Genomic DNA, 18,568 nt, shown 5'->3' with positions numbered 1-18,568 from the left:
GTATGGCTAGGTGATTGAAAAACTTAATCTGGCTGCGACAACGGCAGTGGATATTGATCGACTTCGAGATGGCTACAGACCAGCTGCCAGGAGGGGAGCCATTTTATTCTCCGTTTTGTCTGAAATGTCTGTTGTCAACATCATGTATCAGTACTCCCTGGTCTCCTTCTTAGATGTTTTTGGATTCTCTCTTCGGAAATCCATGCCCAGTCCCATTCTTCTGAAGAGGTTAGAAAACATCATGGATGCATTGACTTTGAACACCTATAACTATGGCTGCACAGGTTAGTGCAATTTAGTGATACTGTGGTGTTCAAATGCTTGGTAAAACCATGCTTTCAGTTGGTTTACATTGGAGGCAAATTACCAAACACATTCACTACTGTTCAGATCTCAGCATTGTTCCTGGTTTATTCTTACTACTTCTATTTCTGTTTGAAGAAACTATGCATGTTACAAATATAACCTAAAAAAATGCTTTAATTAATGGATTTACAAATGGCAAATTGTTGTTATGGATCTTGCATTCCTGGATATTTCTCACAGATGCCATTTTGATTCCAAACATGTAGCTGGTCCATACTTCTGTAAGCCTGACCCAAAGCCCTGTCTTTGATCACCCAGGTCTTTGTGGGGTGACCAGATGCAGAATGTAGATTTAAAGGTTGCTCCCGTTCCACGTTTTAGCACCATATTTTTGAAAATATTCTCATTTTAATGCAGGCTTGTTTGAGAAGCACAAGTTATTATTCTCCTTTAATATGACTATCAAGATAGAGCAAGCTGATGACAATGTTCCACAAGAAGAACTTGACTTCTTTTTAAAAGGTAACATGAATATATATATATATATATATATATATATATATAAATGTATAGCTATATGTGGTGATAGCTAGATCTTTCAAAGATAGATTTTGTCTAGATATGATCTGCTGTGAGAGCTAGAACCTGAAGTCAGCTGAAATAAGTTGGTTTACACAAACTGTGGATTTTTACTTTGTTGTTGTTGTTGTTTTAGAATTTGTTAAACAGTGAAGAGGCTAATCTGTTTTCACTTACAGTTATTGACAAATCTTGTATTAGCCATGGACAATTAGAATGTTACCTGAGCAAATAATGTCTTGTTACTTTCTAACTTTTTATAATTAATTTTAGAAATGGTTGAGAAGATACACCTTCGGCTTTTGCAAGCACTTGTGAAATGGCATATTTACTTTAGCAGACCAGTTTAATCTTATAGTGCTTCCAGAGACAAATTTCCAAATGGTTCCTCTGTGCAGTGGGACTGTATGTGTGGTCATATATTGGAGAATTTATGCCATGGACAGTCACTCTGGTTTCTGAATATGACTAGGCAATATTTCCCTGGAGAAGAGTACACGAAAGAAACCGTTCGCTTGGCTTCCAGATCAAGGCTGGGAAGACCTAATTCGCTTGTCTGAACTATTTCCTGAGCAATTTGAATCTCTTCCAGATGATGTGGAAAAAAATCCAGATGTATGGAAAAATGTACGTGCTTTTCTGCAATCCTGTTCTCTCTCCTTGTTTTTCTTCTGGAATTAAATGTTCAAGTATGATGCAATGTGCCATAGGACTCTGTAGGAGGCATGTCACCGCTGGCTTTTTCTGTCAAGGCCTTCCTTTTCTTCTTGAACTCAGTGATTGGCTTATTTCCAGAAGAATTAAGGCTCTTATTTAAATGGCACCCCCCCCCCCAGTATTGTCTCTGATATATTGTACGTATTTTCCAGTCAAATGCCTTAGATGAGTTCTTTACCCCATTCGAGTCAGTGGAATTTTTGCTGTTGGATATCAACAGTCAATATTTCGCTGTTGTTTTTGTACAGCTAAATTGTACTTTGATCTTCTTGTGGCAATGAGTTTTATAGGCTAGTTACAAGCAAAGGCTTTCCTTTGTTCTGCCTTCAGTTTCATTCCATGTCTTCTTGCTTTATAAGAATCTTTCTGTAAGCAATCTGCTAATACTGTTTGTTGCTGTTTTCTATATCTTAAGAGAATTACTCGTCATATAATTAAAGTACAGATGTGTTTTTGGACTTGAATGCTTTATGCTGTAAAATCTTTCAATATGTTTTTTCAGCTGGTTGACTTTCTTCTTTGTTCTCTTTGAGTATCTTAGCCCTTCCTCAATCAAATAGCTTTGCTCTGCTTTTCCTAGTAATTTCATTGATAGATCCATTTGATCCATCTGCATTGTCTCCCACCTTTTCTTGCCAGTGGTATGACACAGATGCTCTGGAGCAGATGCCATTCCCCATGCAGTACCAAAACAATCTCTCAGGCTTTCAGAAACTCCTACTTTTGCGATGTTTCCGAGTGGATCGGGTATATCGGGCAGTAACAAACTATGTTACTCTGACAATGAGTGAGAAGTAAGTCAACTTGTTTTAAATTAGAATACTACTGTTAAGGTATTTCACACAGAACTGGAGTTGTACTCAGTTATGTAACTGGTTTGTATACTTTGTCTAAACAGTAGAGCATGTTTTGTCTCTGTTCCATTTCTATGTAGTCTGCTATGGATGTTGATGTCTGTGTAAGAGTCATCTTTTACACATGATGGCTACTTTTTTGTAGAGCAGCTTATGGTGCTTCTTTTCCTACCAGGTATGTGCAGCCCCCTGTGATCAGCTTTGAAGCTATCTTTGAGCAGAGCAGTCCCCACTCACCAGTTGTTTTTATCTTAAGTCCTGGCTCTGATCCCATTAGTGACCTCATGAAACTGGCTGAGAGGACAGGCTTCGGAGGGGACAGACTGAAATTTCTAGCCATGGGACAAGGCCAGGAAAAGGTAGGTTCAGTGGGAGGTTGAGACATTCTGTGGGCAGTGAGTTAGTGTGAGAATGGCATATCATGCTGTTATTGTCATGGGCCTGGCCAAATTTCCTTTCCAAAGGCCTGCTCCATTTAAAATGGAGTTTCTTTGTGCTTCAGACATAGTGTACAATATGCCAGCCTGGGAATAATGCTTTCCTGTAATGTGAGCGAGAGCATTTGGCTGTTAGGCTGATTTTATGGGTTTGGTTAGGCTACATTCAGAATTAGGTTTTCATGTTAGAAAATAGTTGAGCTGAAAAGACATTGCTCTGCAGCCTTTCAAAGGTTAATCGGTGACCCTGTCTTTGTGTAAGGACATGAGCTGATTGGAAAACAGTGTTCGTTACCAAAAACAGGATCCTGCTGCTCTTTCTGTCTTTCTTGTAGCTTTCTTTTTTGGTTGTGGTCACAGCTTAGCAGCTGACTGAATTTGCTGTGTTTTTGGTCAGTGGGAGAGTTCCAATTAGCTTTGTTTAGACACCACTTCCTAGGCTCTGATCACCTGCTAGCAGGAAGAAATCTGTTGCACTAACCCATTAGAGCTGGTTTGCTTGCAGGATAAAGGGAGAGTTACTAACAGATGGTCCTTTCTTTCTCTCAAGATTGCTCTGCAGATGCTGGAGAACGTGGCAGTTAGTGGAGAGTGGCTGATGTTGCAGAACTGTCACCTTTTGGTGAGGTGGCTTGTCACTCTGGAAAAGGCCCTGGAGAAAATTACAAAACCTCACCCAGACTTTCGCCTCTGGCTGACTACCGACCCTACCGAGGGCTTTCCAATTGGAATATTGCAGAAGTCATTAAAGGTACTGTGCAATGGGGAAACCCCAGTCAGGAAGACATGGCCCGCGTATTCAGCAAAACAGAGGGGCTTTGGGAGGAGCATGACCTGAATGTAGGATGTTGACTTGGGCTGTATGGCTTTTTGTCTTCATAAGCCAAATACATTCTTCATCATCCTGTTTATCTTCTGGTGATTTTTTTTTTTTTCTTTTGGGTAAAAGCTGTTCAGCATATTTTTTCCTGAAGCAGTTATTTCAGAGTCGAGGTTTGTGAGTAAACCTGGAGATGTGACAAATGCTCTTCAGACTGAAATGCTGCCACAAGTATATCAAGTCAGAAATAATCCTGTCAGTCCCAGATGCTGAAGTACAGAACTGAGGTCTGTGCCTAGCCTGGCAATAGTACCAGCGGAGCAGACGCTGTAATAGGATAATGGTTTCCAGCTGCTAGTTCACAAGCAAGCTGAGCTGATTATTTTGAAGGCGCAAGCCATGATGCTGTCCTAATGTTCTTTTCTGTGGCTGCTTTATTTCTGTTGTGGTGAACCACTCCTGTAAACATAATAACTGTATTTCACAGATCTGAAGGCAGTGGTATAACAGATCCACCCAATATGTGCTCTAGTGTATCAATGACAGGTCTAGAGTATTCATCTCCAGCAGTGCCTAATTCTGCAGTGGGGGAGAAGTGAGCATGAACATATCTTTGATTTATGACTGCAGATACGCACTTTGTAGGTCTAGCCATGTGCAGTGAGATCAAAGGTTTTATAGCACTTTGAAAATGTTGCCAGGAAGCTGGCTCTGCCTTCATTTGATCACCAGTAAAGACATGTTAGAGACTGTTAAGCCGTTTTACTATTGTGATATGTAGGACACAGCAAAATGTATATAGTACTGGTAATATTTCAGTAAATTTGATCTTCAAGTATGATAAAATATTGATGTCTTTCCAGTAACATGGCTATTTCTAAAATAATATTAAGTTTCTCTTTACATATGTATTTTTACCTTGATGTACTTAAAAGGTCAGTTTCATGTCTTTATATAAGAAAAAATCCCATATTGATATGAATTCAGGAAGCTGATCTTTTTTTTTTTTTTTTTTTCACGTTTGCATTGTGTAACTTACTTAGAGAATGTGATGCATTTGCTGTTTATTTTCCTGAGGCAATTCAGTAATTGATGGCTTCCCTGATTATTTTCATAGGTTGTAACAGAACCACCTAATGGTCTGAAGCCAAATATGCAAGCCACCTACTTCAAAATTCCCCAAGAAGCCTTAGAGCAATGCCCACATCCTGCCTTTAAATCCTTAGTCTATGTCTTGGCATTTTTCCATGCTGTGGTTCAGGAGAGAAGGAAATTTGGGAAGATTGGGTGGAACGTTCCATATGACTTTAATGAATCCGATTTCCAGGTAAGAAAATAGTGACAATAGCTCCTATATTTTTGACTTGCTCAAATTATTTTTGAAAACGATATATCCAGATTTAATCCTTTTTCACAGTAACATTTTGCCTCTCCCTTTTCCTTTTTTTCTTCTGCTGCTGTGGACTCATGTAGACTCACCATCTTCTATAACATCAATTTCGGCCACTAAAGATCGGATTCCCAGTCCTTCATTATTATCTTGCCTCCCTTGCGGGCTTCCTTTCTTAACAAGATGTACATTTAACTTTCTAATTCTTTGAGGAAGAAACTACTGTTAGTTTTCAAACAAGAACTATGTGAAGTAAAATCTATGGACTTGTATAGATGATTTATGAATCTTATCTCGCACATTTAAAAAACTTTATTAGGTCTGCATGGAAATTCTTAACACATACTTGACGAAAGCTTTCCAGCAAAATGATGATAAAATCCCGTGGAGCAGTCTCAAGTATCTTATTGGTGAGGTGAGTGCCTACAATGTCACTAAGCAACATGGGTGGCTAAAGAACCCTGACAAATGAAGCTTCCTTTCTGTATGAGCTGCATCATAAAGTAAAGCTGGTTGAGAATCTCTCCTGGGTGGTTGTCTCACTGCCTGAATGAAACAGGGCCATTGTGTTTAACTGCACAACAGGGGAGTTATGGGGCTTAATTAATTTGGAGTGAAAGAGCCCTTGGGATCCTCTGATGAAAGGTACTGAATGGCACAGCGTTACAGTATTAGTAGTACAGTGGAGTACTGCTGATGTGAGCTGTACGAACGGGTATTTCTAGAGCTCTTGCAGTGCTGTACGTGGTATGCGCTGTGTAGCAGCTGGCCAATTCAAAGTCAAGGACATCTTACAAGATGTTATTTTGCAGCATTTAATCACAACTGAGATATTATCTAAGGGAGTTCCTGTTACACATAGATCACCAAGACTGGCTATTACAAGTGGGCTGGAGCAGTTACCGGACTGAGTCAAACACTTCATGTGTTCCCCTTGAGAGGGAGCTAGAGAAGCCTTGAAGGGAAACAGCATTAATCATCCAGTCACTGCAGCAGCCAGTCACTGCAGCAGGAAGTCCTTTGGACCTTTCAGTGATTTTATTTTTTAAACTGTATTTGCTGCCCCAAAAGCCAGTGGTGTATTAGTATTATTATTTCTAGGTCATGTATGGTGGACGTGCAATTGATAGCTTCGATCGTCGCATTCTGACTGTCTATATGGATGAGTACCTTGGTGATTTCATATTTGACACATTCCAAACCTTTCATTTTTATAAAGATGATAAGGTTAATTATAAGATTCCACGAGGGATTGTAAAAGATGACTTTGTTGGTAAGCAATGCTTTTCCTGGACTTAAGTTAGCATTAGAAATAAATAAGGCTACTTACAGTATTCCTGCTCTTCCCATGGCCAGTGTTGGACATGAGAAATCGGAAGTAACTTCAGGCGTAGTATTTGTACATGTTGCAAAGTTATAATCCACAGCTGATAATGCTTTTGCCTCATATGAGCAGGCCCTCTTAACATGTGAGCTTACCAGCCAGCTCTTCACAGTTCTTAAAAACTCCAACAAACCCTCCCCAGATAAACAGCATGTTTGAAATGTGGTACCTTTCCATGGTGGGGAGGGTGTGGCTGTCTCTGTATTTCATGCTCTAAAATGTTTATTCAGTCCTTGCAGTATTTCAAAATCAGCTATAGCATTTCATTTTTTTCAATCATAACAATAACAAAAACCACTCATGGAATTCTCTACAGCATTCTTTCGGTCTGGTAGCTGTGGCTTAATATATGGTATATTTATGAAACATGTTTTTGTATTGCAGAAGCGATAGAATCTCTGCCACTTGCTAATACACCAGAGGTGTTTGGGCTTCATGCAAACGCTGAGATTGGGTATTACACAGAGGCAGTTCGTGATCTATGGTCTCATCTCCTTGAGCTGCAGCCTCAGACAGGTACATTCACCATCGCTTTGGACTGTTTCCATGAATAGGAACTAAGGTGGTGAGCTCTGTGCTAAGAGACTGCAATGCCAACCATGCCCCTGCCCACTTCAGGGGGTCTGGGGCCTGGCATGGACGCTGCAGCCAGTAGCGCTGCCTGCACCCTGCACGTTGCCACAGGCTGGCACGCAGAGGTTTCTGTGGCTACACAGGTTAGTGTTTGCCTGCCAGCACAATGTGTAGTGGCCTCGTGGAACAGAGGTGGCAAAACAGCAGGGACTGGGAAGCAAGCAAAGCAGCTGAACTGCTTAGTCCTGCCAGCATGGAAATTGTTCAGCATGTGCCCAGAGGCACAGTTTGAGGCATGTGGGAAGTCTTCTAGTGCAAATGTCAGTGCCACAGGGACTGGGCAAAGAATTTGGTGCCAAAAGGTGAGTCAGCCCTCAAAATGGTCTTAGAGAATAACAGGAGGGATAATTTATTCTGATTTAGTCTCACTAAACCATTTTTGTTTCAGGTGAATCTGGTACAGGAATTAGTCGAGATGAATATATTGCACATGTTGCTAAGGATATAGAAAGCAAGATACCACAAGTATTTGATCTTGCCCAGATACGAAAAGGTTTTGGACTAGACATATCCCCTACAACTGTGGTGCTGTTGCAGGAACTGGAACGTTTTAATAAGCTGATCATTCGCATGGCAAAGTCACTGGCTGAACTACAGCGGGTACGTAAGAGCACAGCTACTGGGTGAAATCAGTTGGGTTTTAACTGCGCCCATTCAGGCACTCAGGACTCTCACTGTCTTTCCAGGCCTTGTCTGGGGAAGTTGGAATGAGCAGTGAACTGGACGATGTGGCTCGGGCTCTCTTTAATGGGCAGATTCCTGGAATCTGGCGGCGGCTGGCCCCTGACACCCTAAAAACACTTGGAAATTGGATCATTTTCTTTAGAGCTAGGTATAACCAGTACACCAGCTGGGTGAGTAAGACATTCTAGATAAAGTTCTCTTTTTTGTTAACCTGCATGATATGCTGTGCAAGTTAGTGCTGGGGTGCAGAAGTCATTGAAACCACGCTGCTTTAAATAAGTTACTTGAACTAATGTCAATTACTACATAAAACGAGACTGATTCATTGTACAACAGTGGAGTTAAGGAAGCCTGGCCCCTCGCTTTAAACTGGTTGGCCTCTGAGTTGAGTGAGGTGGTAGGAGAAGAGAACAAGTGCTGCAGGTTGTCTTCTTGGACTGATTGCAGGTTAATGAGTGTGAACCAAAGGTGATGTGGCTCTCAGGCCTGCACATTCCAGAATCGTACCTGACAGCTCTTGTTCAGGCCACCTGCAGGAAGAACAGGTGGCCCTTGGATCACTCCACCCTCTACACTGAGGTGACTAAATACAGGACTGCAGAAGACATCACTGAAGGGTCTATACAAGGTAAGTGGTTTTATGATCATTTGAAGAGAAAAAAAAGCAGTTAATTGGGGCCAGAGGGGTGAGGGAGAGAAATTGCTTGGCCTACTGAATGGAATTATTTAGATCATACCTCTGCAGACAATGTGCATGGTTATGGTTTTAACAGTCCGCGTGATTACAAGCTGGAAATCAGCTAGGTTCAGGTTCCTGCTTTGCTGCTGAGCAAGTGTATACACAAATGATGATCTTTCTTCAGCTTCTTTCACGCACACCTGTATATTTCTTCAACTTCCAGCCTCTCCTTGTCTCTCTCTTATATCTCTGTATGTATTTTCTTAATGGGAAAAGCATTATAAACTTGCTAAGACTAAGTAAAAATGCATTTACACGGCAAATAATGTATTTAAGCAAAAAAAAAAAAAAAAAAGTAAATATAACTGTGTTGTATTACGTATTGTGTATATATATCTCTTAGAAATGCCAGTGTTCTAATTACTAAATGCAACAACCTCTGGCTAGAGGTCCAGGTAAGCAACTCTTTTTGAGTATCATACCTGACTGGAAACAGAGAAGAAAAATCTGTTTTTTTGCCAAATATAGCTATCAGTTAACAACAACAAAAAAAGGTCACGTCAAGCCTAGATTATTCTGTATTTACCAAAATTTCAACAAAAATGCTTGGTATTAGAACAACTCTGTCCAAACCCACACCTTTTGTCAGCATGAGCTAACCTTCAGTCCCACAAGAGTGAACAAGTTCTCTCATAACTTGGCTATTACGTGAGCAAATACCAAGGGTGGTATCCACTGTGGGGAAGAAAACTGGTAGGAAATTGGTATTTATTCCTGTTTATCACATATAATGCAGCTGAGCCAATTTTAATTTGAAAATGTTTTTTTAAACCCACAGCTCACAGCTGTGCTATACAGACAGACACCACAGGTAAATATACCTCTGTGTAGATGCAGTTTGAAAGGATAAGTTTTGTCATCACTGTATTAATGCCAAGGAGATCCACTGTAGGAATAACGTTGCCTTAAACAGTGTTTTTTAGTGGCCTGACTTACACAAGATGTCGCGTTTCTGCCTTTACAGGTTGCTTTGTTTCTGGCCTGTTTCTGGAAGGAGCAGACTGGGACATAGAGAACAGCTGCCTTACAAAAAGCAAGCCCGGAGTGCTGGTGGTGGAGTTACCCATTCTGAAGATAATCCCCATTGAAGCGCACAGGCTCAAACTCCAGGTACTTTTCCTCTGGGGACACTGGGATACATTTGTTTATCACCTTCTTCCTATTTTTAAATCTCAGTAGCTGCTGGTCATTTCCCTCTTAGCACAACCAGAACTACCACTAGCATTTTAGAGTATGCAGTGTGAAACTTCTCCTTACAGAAACAGAATGAGTGAATTTCTGAAGTCAACCATCTCTCATAGAGGCTCCTCTTGTTTCCACTTTCATGCACTTTGAGAACTATTCAGTGTCTTCCTTTTCCTCCACCCTCTTCTAGAATACCCTCCGGACACCAGTGTACACCACCTCCATGAGAAGGAACGCGATGGGCGTTGGCCTTGTTTTTGAAGCTGATCTTTACACCACAAGGCACATTTCCCATTGGGTGCTTCAAGGTGTTTGTCTCACTTTGAATGCAGATTGATAGCTTGAAGTTAGGCACTAGATTTTTCTCATAGAATTCACTGCTTTAGGGAGGGAAGTTAAAAACAAAACAAACAACAAAGAGGCAAAGATTCACCACCCTGGGTAGGGTAGTGTTCGCTTAGGTGTACTTGACCTTAAATAGTATGTTACAACTAAGCTAGTAGTCTCAATAAACACATTTGAAAAGGAAGTGTTTTTCATCATTTGCATTTTGTTTTAGAAACGCTCTGAGTTGCTGTGTATAGATATAGGAAAGATGTAGTAAGTTTGTCACACACACACAAAGACTAAGGTTTGCCTGTATGGTTGTAAGAAACATTTTTAATTGCCCAAAGCATCGCTTCTGCTGTGTTTAGAAGCGATGCCTTCCATCGGCCTTGAACAAGTGGCAGGGTAGTTCACTCATACAATAGATAGCCATCATAATATGGCAACAACAACCAAAAAAACCCAAAACCGAAACCACTGCTGGGTAATGCAATACACTTAGACGTGGTAAACCCTGGAATAACAAGCTGTCTTTAACCAATCATTTTTCAGGAACACAGCCTTCTCCCTGTCCCTCCCCACAATTCATGAAACAAATCCTACCACACAACTGACAAGGCACAACACTGACGAGTGTTTCTTGGGCTTTAAACTAGCAAGTGACTGAATTGTGAAGGTGCACAGGCAGACGACACGGGAGGCCTTAGGGCTAGTGGACATTCAAATCCTCTCTGACTGGCAACAACCCTGCTGTAAGTTATACGTTACACAGGAAATTTAGCATTACCACAATTAGGAAGAACAGCTGTCTTCATCCTGCCAGTGCCTTTTTTTTTTTTTTTTAAGGGAAGCTGACAAATAGTTGTTATCCAAGGCTCCCGAAGGAAACACACACCAACACACAGCTGCAGAAAAAGCTTAAGGGGTTAAGACTACAGCTGGCAAGAGGAAGGAAAGAGGGCAGGCAGGAATCCTTCACCAGGTTTCACAAAGGTTACGTGTTCCAAGTTTTTGAAGGCACATCATAAGCTTTAGCAGCATTTGGGAGCCATTTTTTCTTGCTTGTCCTACTCAGAGGCTGCAGACAAGAGTGAAGCAGAGGTGAGCTGGAGGTGCTGATCAGAATTTAAGGAAAAAAACTGTCAGATTTGTGCTCCCATTCAGAATTACATACTCACACTGCTCTCAGTATGCCTTTCTTTCCTAGAAAAAAAGAACAAACATAAAAATCAAGTAGTCTAACAGAGACATTGGGGCTACCTGTTGCTAACTAGGCAGGAGTAGGGGAACCAGGACAAGTACAAGGCAACCGTGTCCCAGTTGGCTGAGATAAAACTCGAGGATGCCAGGTTCTCCTCTTGTATGAATTGGTTAACTCAGTTACATTTCAAACTAAATGCACACATTTTAAAGGGACAGCATGGGCTTCTAATAGCTTAGAAGCCCATGCTGTCTGATGATACCCAGAACAAGTCTATGGTTTTCAGGAAACAAAAATAATCCCTTTATAAAAAAAAAAAAAAAAAGTGCAGGTTAGAGCATAAGGAACCATTCCCATATTGGATAGTCGGTTACATTTGCTCCCTGAAAAAGGAGCTCTGAGCCAGTATGGAAGGTGCCACAAGTGCAGTGTACAGACTAGTGTAAAACGTGCAATGAAGCCATTCAATTTAAAAATAAAAATTAAAGAAGTGTTCTTACTCTTTCTGTGAGAACCATTAACCATTGAAAAAGAGTGCTTTAGCCTCTCCTTCCCCCTTTTTTTTTTTTTTTTTTTTTTTTACTTAAAGCCACAAACCAAAGTATTTAAGACTAATAAGTAATACTTGCTGGGACTCTCAGGATTTTTGAGCCAGAGAAACTATGAACACAATTTGCAACCAAAAGCCTATGAAGGTAAAAAGTCCTTAGTGCCTTTTGAAGTATAGCTGCAGCTGCATAATGTTCAATGCTACCATGAGAAAAGGCTTTGTCATGGAAGTTAATGTTTGTGTACGAATTGCTAGATACACAGTGGAGACAAAAGACCTGTTGCTATTTTAAATGCTAACAGCCATTACCTATTGCTGCAGGGTTAGAGCTAAGTTTGTTTTCATTAACATTAATAACACAGCCTGCAGCCTGTGCCTTTGTCCACATGTGTAGTTACCATAAATGGAGCAGTGCTCAGAAGCAAGCGGTCAGGTACCCCTGATTTGGCCACAGCATTTAGTAGTTATATGCCTTGCCATATGAACACAGTCCTATTAGGGTTCATTAGAGGAGAATAATCTATTAATGATGTATCTGGAAGAAGTTTGGCATGCATGGGGCATCAAAAGAAACTTTACTGCAGGTGCTATTTATCCTATAGGATCACAGTGCATAAACAGCAACAGAATAGAGCAAGTGATTTTACTTAAACAGTTCTGTCTGTCCCTGAGTGCTTTCTGACCACTTTGCTTCCATTGACCTGATCCACTGCCAGCGTTTCAACCTCCGGCTGAGGCTGAGACGGCGCGACGTGGTGGATGCGATGCGCCACCCCAATGTGTGCCTTGTGTGGCTTCTCTCGGGCCGGACTGTGTGATTCACCGGATGCTCGATCTGAAGCAATTGGTGGAATAACCAACGGCCTCTCCTTGATAAGGTGGACCTCTGCCGTTTCTCTGGCCAACAAAAACGGAGTGGGATCAGGCATGGCATCCACAGGCTCTCTTAGCAGCAGCTTCCGGCTATCCGATCCTATTCTGTAGGCCTCTTCAAACTCAGGGTTGAGTGGTGTTGACAGGCTCTTCTTCATTCTGCGTCGTGGAGTCTCAGGCAGTTTGTCTTTGGGAGGGGCTGGCTTATAGTTGGACAACACTGGACTGCCAGAAGGGGTCCCCTCTGAAGTCCCACTGGAACTCAGCAGCTTCTTCTTAGTAGCGTGCAGTTGAGAAGTTAAATAAGCAATAGTGCTTGCTCTCTGCTCCAGTTCACTTGACAGCATATTGAGCTTATGGCTTTTCATTTTTAGCTCTTCCAAATACTTCTTTTCTCTTTCTTTAATAGTGTTTTCCAGCACCATTATCATTGCATTCTTTTGTTCCAGTTCTTTCAATAATTCATTGTTTTCAGCCTCTTTGCTTTTCAGTTGAGCTTCAAGATCTTCACACTTTCTTTTGAGTTCATCACTTCTTGAACTACCATTTTCTAGAAGAACAGGAAAATCAGAAGTGTTTCAAGTTAATGATAGTCATTAAGTAAAACAGTGGAGCAGGGTTCCTTTTGACAATTCAAACCCATAAGACCCCAAAGGCTAACTTGTGCAAATGCTGTAAGAATCACTTTATCTTCAGAAGCACTGGGATGGCTCTTACAGAAGAGATGAAGAGCTACTGCCACTCACCACAGTTTAAAAGAAAGTGAAGCATCTTTACTTGGTGTCAACAGCTCATTGAGGTAAATGGGGATTACAGAAACCATGCTTGCTATACTTGCTCAGAATTAGAGCCATTTTGCAAACTGGCTGGTCATTAAGAGGCTCTTCTCTCACAGCAAGCACCGCGGTGGCTGGTGAGCAGGCCGGAACAGCTGTCCCAGCTCACCAGGAAGACATGCCCAGGCTTTAGCTTTGGTCCCCCATGGACAGCGGAAGCCTGTGACTGTAGGCAGAGATGTTCCTCTTCACAGTTGTAGAAGTCTCTCTGGGGATGAGGTGTCTGAGCCTGGCTGCCTCCTTTTCACAAGAACACGCCACCCTGTACACCAGGGGATCTTGCACTGTGGGCATGCCCTACAGGCTGACCCCATCTCCGCACCTGTGCCCTCACAGCACACATGGGGCATGTGGGGTGATTTTGTCACTCTTTAGTTTTTACAGATGGACAGCTTTCCAACTGTTTAGCAGGGACCTTCAGCCCCAAATTCTCCAATAACAAGCACTCTAGTCACAGAACTTTCAACTATATATTGTTAGACATTGTCCCCTCCACAGTGGATAATGTCTATGTCTGTCACAGCACCAACACACCGGCATTACTAACAGACCACCTACTCTAAAAATAAATATGGTTATTTACTCCATAAATACCCATATTTACTCCATAAATAACCATAACTCTGGAAAGTAGAAAGCTCCTCTGGTATCTTTTGAATCTGTAGAGTCAACATCCCATACGCAAAGTATTCTCAGCTACTTGTAATGGAGAAAGTAAAACATTAAGAAACATGAGGCAGTTGAACATGAACAGTAAATGAATAATGTTAGGTATTCCTTACCTGACAAATCTGAAGTCTTTACAGTCAGCTCATAGGTTAAATCTGAAGAGGAAAAAAAGTTGTTTAGCTTTCTTTGTTAGAACAACAACAAATAAACCACTTGGTGAGCATGTTTACAGTAACAGGAGATCCACTGCAAAAGATCAAATCTGTAAAAAAACAAACAAAAAAAAACAACAAACACAAAACAACCCAGCCACAGAACAATCCCATGACAGTTTTTTTTTTTTAAAAGGTAGATCTTTGCTTACTGACCACACTGTCATGCCCTGAAATACACACACCCTAACTATACCCCAATGGGGGGCTCTGTTGCAGAGGCTTCACTGCTAAAATAGGAAACAGTTACCCCATTCTTGTGAAGAGAGTCAAGCACTGACCCAGCGTATCAGCACGCTTTCTAGTTACCTGTGCAGTGCTGCTGCAGGCGTCGAATCTCCGCGTGCAGGCCTTTCAGTGTGTTGGCGTGCTCTCGCTGGAGAAAGAGTAGATTCTTCTGGGCACTGTGTAGCTGGTTCTCCAGGTTTGAAGTTGCCATCCTGGCATGCAGTCGCTCTGTCAGTAAACAGATGTAGAATGGTAACACGCAGTTATCTTGCGGATATAAAGATCCTCACTACAACAAGAATCAACAGAAATAATTGAATTATACTATTAACAAACTGATATGCGAGCAAGCAAATGCCCCAGAAGCGCAAGTGTTTTTCTGTTTCATGACTGTTTCATTGAGTAGTGCTCTTGGTTCATAGAAAGCCTAATTTAACTCCAGGCCAGAGCAGCACAGGGAACTCATTTGTTTGGAGTTAACACATTTAAAGGATTAACTTCAGACAAAGTCACTAATCCTGTTACAAGATATAAGTGGAGTTCTGAGAAATGGGCTAGTATGTCCCTCTGTCTGGTTGGGTGTTCTCCATGTACCTCCTGGGTTACAGGACTCATTAACATCTCTGGACAATAAAGAGGAAGAAAGGACTAAACTACATCATCACTAAAGAGAAATGCAAAGTAAGGAGCCCTTAACATGCAGCTGAGCCCAGCAGCGTGCATGCATGTGGCTGCTCGGGGGCACCTTAGCTGAAAAGTGCACACTGGAAGGGGGAGGAGAGCGCTCTGGCTGCTGCTGCATTTCAGCTGCACTACAGCACGGATGCTGGCCCCATGGCACTGCAGCCTGGTGTCCCACACAGGCCCCAGTGACACTGCAGTGAGGCTGTGGAAAAGCACAATGTCCCATTTAAAGACAAAACAAGCAGATATTTGTTGCTGAGTTTATGAGTAAACGGAAAACTCTTACACCACTGGTGTTTCCTCGCAAAGCAGTCTCATAAAACTAGGCCCCTGGCCACAGCAGCGCTCAGATTCAAATAAAGGCAGAAATTGTTTGCAGTGCGATGCTGGGAAGCATCTTTGAAGACCCCTGCTGTGTTACTACTGCTCCTTGTAAGGCAACAATGGTTTTAAAACATTGTATACCCACAGGCCAAACAACAGAGAAACACCTGTCTAGTAGAACTGGAGACACAGACTCACAAATGAATTCTCTGATAAAAGGTATAAGTGCCTCCTCATACAAGGTGCAGCCAGATGCTTCCCTGGGGCTCCCTCTGTGACATCTGAAGAGTACCTGGTGAGCTGCGGTGGCAGGATGACACTCCAGAGGAGCATGGACAGGAGTTACCAGGTCCCTGGTGAATCTAATCAGTCTGTCATGACACTATTTTCTTCACTGTCCTGCTTCCTAGAGAAATTTAACTCTAAAACAAGTACACTAATGAAAAAGTGCAAAGATGACAGCATGCCACCCTCCCGCAGCACAAAATTACTCAGCACAAAATCCTTCTAGTTGCTCTTGAACTTCACAGTATGACCATTGCCCCTCTCTGTGTACATAGGGTGCTGTAACATGAGCAGCACTGCTACAGCGAGGGCACACAATGCTGCTCCACCTACAGCTGTTTTGCAGAGGCTGCTGGATCTACCCGAAAAGAAGGTTTGAGAAACATATGCCCTCAATTCCTCCACATTGCTAGATTTCTCCTTTCTTTAGCAAGGAATCTGTCAAGCTTGGGAAGCCTTCTCCTCAGACAGCCCAAGAGTGTAAGGACAGCACAAAAACAGGTGGGCAGACAAGTCTGAGAGCCAGGCTGGTGGGAGGGGGAGTAGCTCATGCTGGATGGGAATCGCCCAGGCTGTGCTGGGGGAAATACCAAATTTTCAGGGCGCCACAGAGGACAGCTGCTGACCTGCTCTCAGGAGCGAGGAGGAGAGGGCTCCCAGGTGCCCTGTGGCGCCCTGCACACAGCTGCTGCTGGTGCCCACCATCCAACAAGGAGACGGGACCGACAAAGCTGCTACCATGCTGTGTCAGACGCTGCTGTTGCACAAGGAGCATTAGCTTTGCCATTTCAATACTAAGGATAAATTGAGTTATTGGTGTAGCTTTGTAAAAGCAATTCCAGCTTTTAGATTGCAAAGATAAGACTCAGGACTCTCACCATCTGCAATGGCATTACAGCTACAGACTGTAATTGTGGGATCACATTGTGCAAGAGATGGACCTTAATTCTGTCCCCTTGCTACCTCGCAGGCAGCCTTAAGTGGTTCATATTGCTAGGTAAAACATTTCCCATTGGGCTCTTTTGGTATGTAGTTTTGTGACAAAGATTTGATTCTACAAGTTTAAAGTTAGTAGAACATACAGAGGACACAACATTCATTTGTCAGTCCTTAAGATAACACAGACTCATTTTAATTTTATATCTTTCATCCCAAAGATGTAACCCAGGGAACATGCAAATGACCACAAAGAAACACCAGAGACAGAGCCTTGATAAAACATTTGAAAATTAAAAATGTACGTATATACACACACACAATCTTCTTGGCTTTATGCGTAACCATAACTGACATCATCAATGACTTATTCCTACCACAGAAACATGTATTTGACTGTCAAAAAATAAAGTGAGGGTGTAAAAGACTTTCACGGAATTGATTTCTATGCAAGAGGCAAAACAGAGCTTTCAGTTACTTTATAACGAAGATGAAAGATCAGGTTCAGTGCTCAAGAAGAACGAGGGAAACAGTGCCAACGTGCTTTATTGTGTGGAACTGGTCAGTTTGCAATCAACACAATTAAGAAAGAAGCAAGGTACAGATCAAAAATACTCTCAAAAGAGGTTTCTGGGTTGGCTAAATATGAAGTAACCTCAGTCATGCGTGCAGGCTCCTGTGCAGCCACTACATGAGAGCGCCTCGCTGAGCTGGGACTGCTTTCTGCCCTTCAGCACGGGGACGCACTGGGAGCCCCATGGCCAGCCCAGGAACCTCTCGTGCTGCAGCCTCAGCTGGTGCCTCATGGTCACAGCAGTTACCACGGGCACTGTTAGTTTAAAGGATCGTTGATGCTTTTGCTGTTACATTTTCAAAGTGACATCATCCTGTCCGCAAAGCTGACTATATACAGAAGCTACTGAATCATCCAATTTTGTAAGTGATCATAAGAGTATTATTGACAGTATGACAGCAGAACAAAACCTGCTTCAGAGTCCATTCCCTCAACACAGCTGGAGCTGAGACTGCATGGTACACTGAGGCTCAGAAGGATTTTTACTAAGAAATGTATTTTCTAAAAAATATGAAGTACTGACAGTGCTATGTGACAGAACGGTCTACATATAATGTCCTGGAACCTTTCCCATCCCACTTGTTACTAATCACTTACAGGCTTTATGCTTCTAACTATAAACCCAACAGAAGAAGTCTTCATCACCAGCAACAAACTTTGATATGAAACGTTCATAACTCAATTATTGCAAATAAATGCATTTTTAAACTAGTTTTGCTCGTTCTCGCATTCAGAGCAAGGCTGTCACTGTTAATGCCTTCAATTATTTTTTCATCTTCATCTCTTCCACGCTAAAGATCACACTAAGATTACCTCATCTGAATAAAAACAAATCAGAGGCAGGCTAGTTTTATGGGTTTGGGAAGAAAAAAAAACAAACTATCAGCACCAGAGCATCACCTCCCCTGCAGCACCGGTACGTGATCAGTGAGAGCAGTTCCATCAATCCACCGGGAGTTTTAGCTACAGCCCCTCCACGGTAGGTCGGTCCTTCCTCCTCTGAGGATGAAGGACCAGAGGACTGGCGACTTGCAGGCCTTCTGCAACCCTCCGAGGCTTTCCTTCCTCACTGCAGCCTTGCAGTCTGCCTGTCCTCTCCTTCAGCCATTGCAGTGGCTGTCTAGGAAAGGGAAGGCCACTG

At 42.2% G+C, this 18,568-nt stretch overlaps 2 protein-coding genes across 2 annotated transcripts in view; one reads left to right on the top strand and one right to left on the bottom strand.

Annotated features, from left to right (window-relative positions):
• The window catches only part of DNAH10 (dynein axonemal heavy chain 10), a gene marked incomplete at both ends in the record, with an annotated part of 57,710 nt that extends 47,645 nt beyond the window's left edge, over positions 1-10,065 (top strand). Inside the window, 15 exons of the mRNA XM_084297451.1 lie at positions 11-284; positions 724-828; positions 1,358-1,512; positions 2,242-2,396; positions 2,632-2,815; positions 3,444-3,644; positions 4,831-5,040; positions 5,423-5,518; positions 6,205-6,376; positions 6,872-7,003; positions 7,509-7,720; positions 7,807-7,974; positions 8,252-8,432; positions 9,508-9,653; positions 9,919-10,065. Of these exons, the coding sequence (XP_084153577.1) occupies positions 11-284; positions 724-828; positions 1,358-1,512; positions 2,242-2,396; positions 2,632-2,815; positions 3,444-3,644; positions 4,831-5,040; positions 5,423-5,518; positions 6,205-6,376; positions 6,872-7,003; positions 7,509-7,720; positions 7,807-7,974; positions 8,252-8,432; positions 9,508-9,653; positions 9,919-10,065 (2,538 nt within the window). The remainder of the gene's footprint in view (positions 1-10; positions 285-723; positions 829-1,357; positions 1,513-2,241; positions 2,397-2,631; positions 2,816-3,443; positions 3,645-4,830; positions 5,041-5,422; positions 5,519-6,204; positions 6,377-6,871; positions 7,004-7,508; positions 7,721-7,806; positions 7,975-8,251; positions 8,433-9,507; positions 9,654-9,918) is intronic.
• Positions 10,066-12,453: 2,388 nt separating this feature from the next.
• Positions 12,454-14,835, bottom strand: CCDC92 (coiled-coil domain containing 92; the record flags this gene model as incomplete). Its single annotated transcript, XM_084297376.1, has 3 exons — positions 12,454-13,229; positions 14,298-14,339; positions 14,706-14,835. The coding sequence occupies 3 exons, from the start codon at positions 14,833-14,835 to the stop codon at positions 12,454-12,456; spliced, it is 948 nt and encodes a 315-aa protein (XP_084153502.1).
• Between the last annotated feature and the right edge of the window lie 3,733 nt (positions 14,836-18,568).

The sequence above is a fragment of the Netta rufina genome (assembly GCF_964035555.1).
Source record: "Netta rufina genome assembly, chromosome: 17".
Classification (NCBI taxonomy): domain Eukaryota; kingdom Metazoa; phylum Chordata; class Aves; order Anseriformes; family Anatidae; genus Netta; species Netta rufina.
Note: the sequence above shows the minus strand (reverse complement) of the source record. Positions and strands in the feature narration are given on the sequence as shown.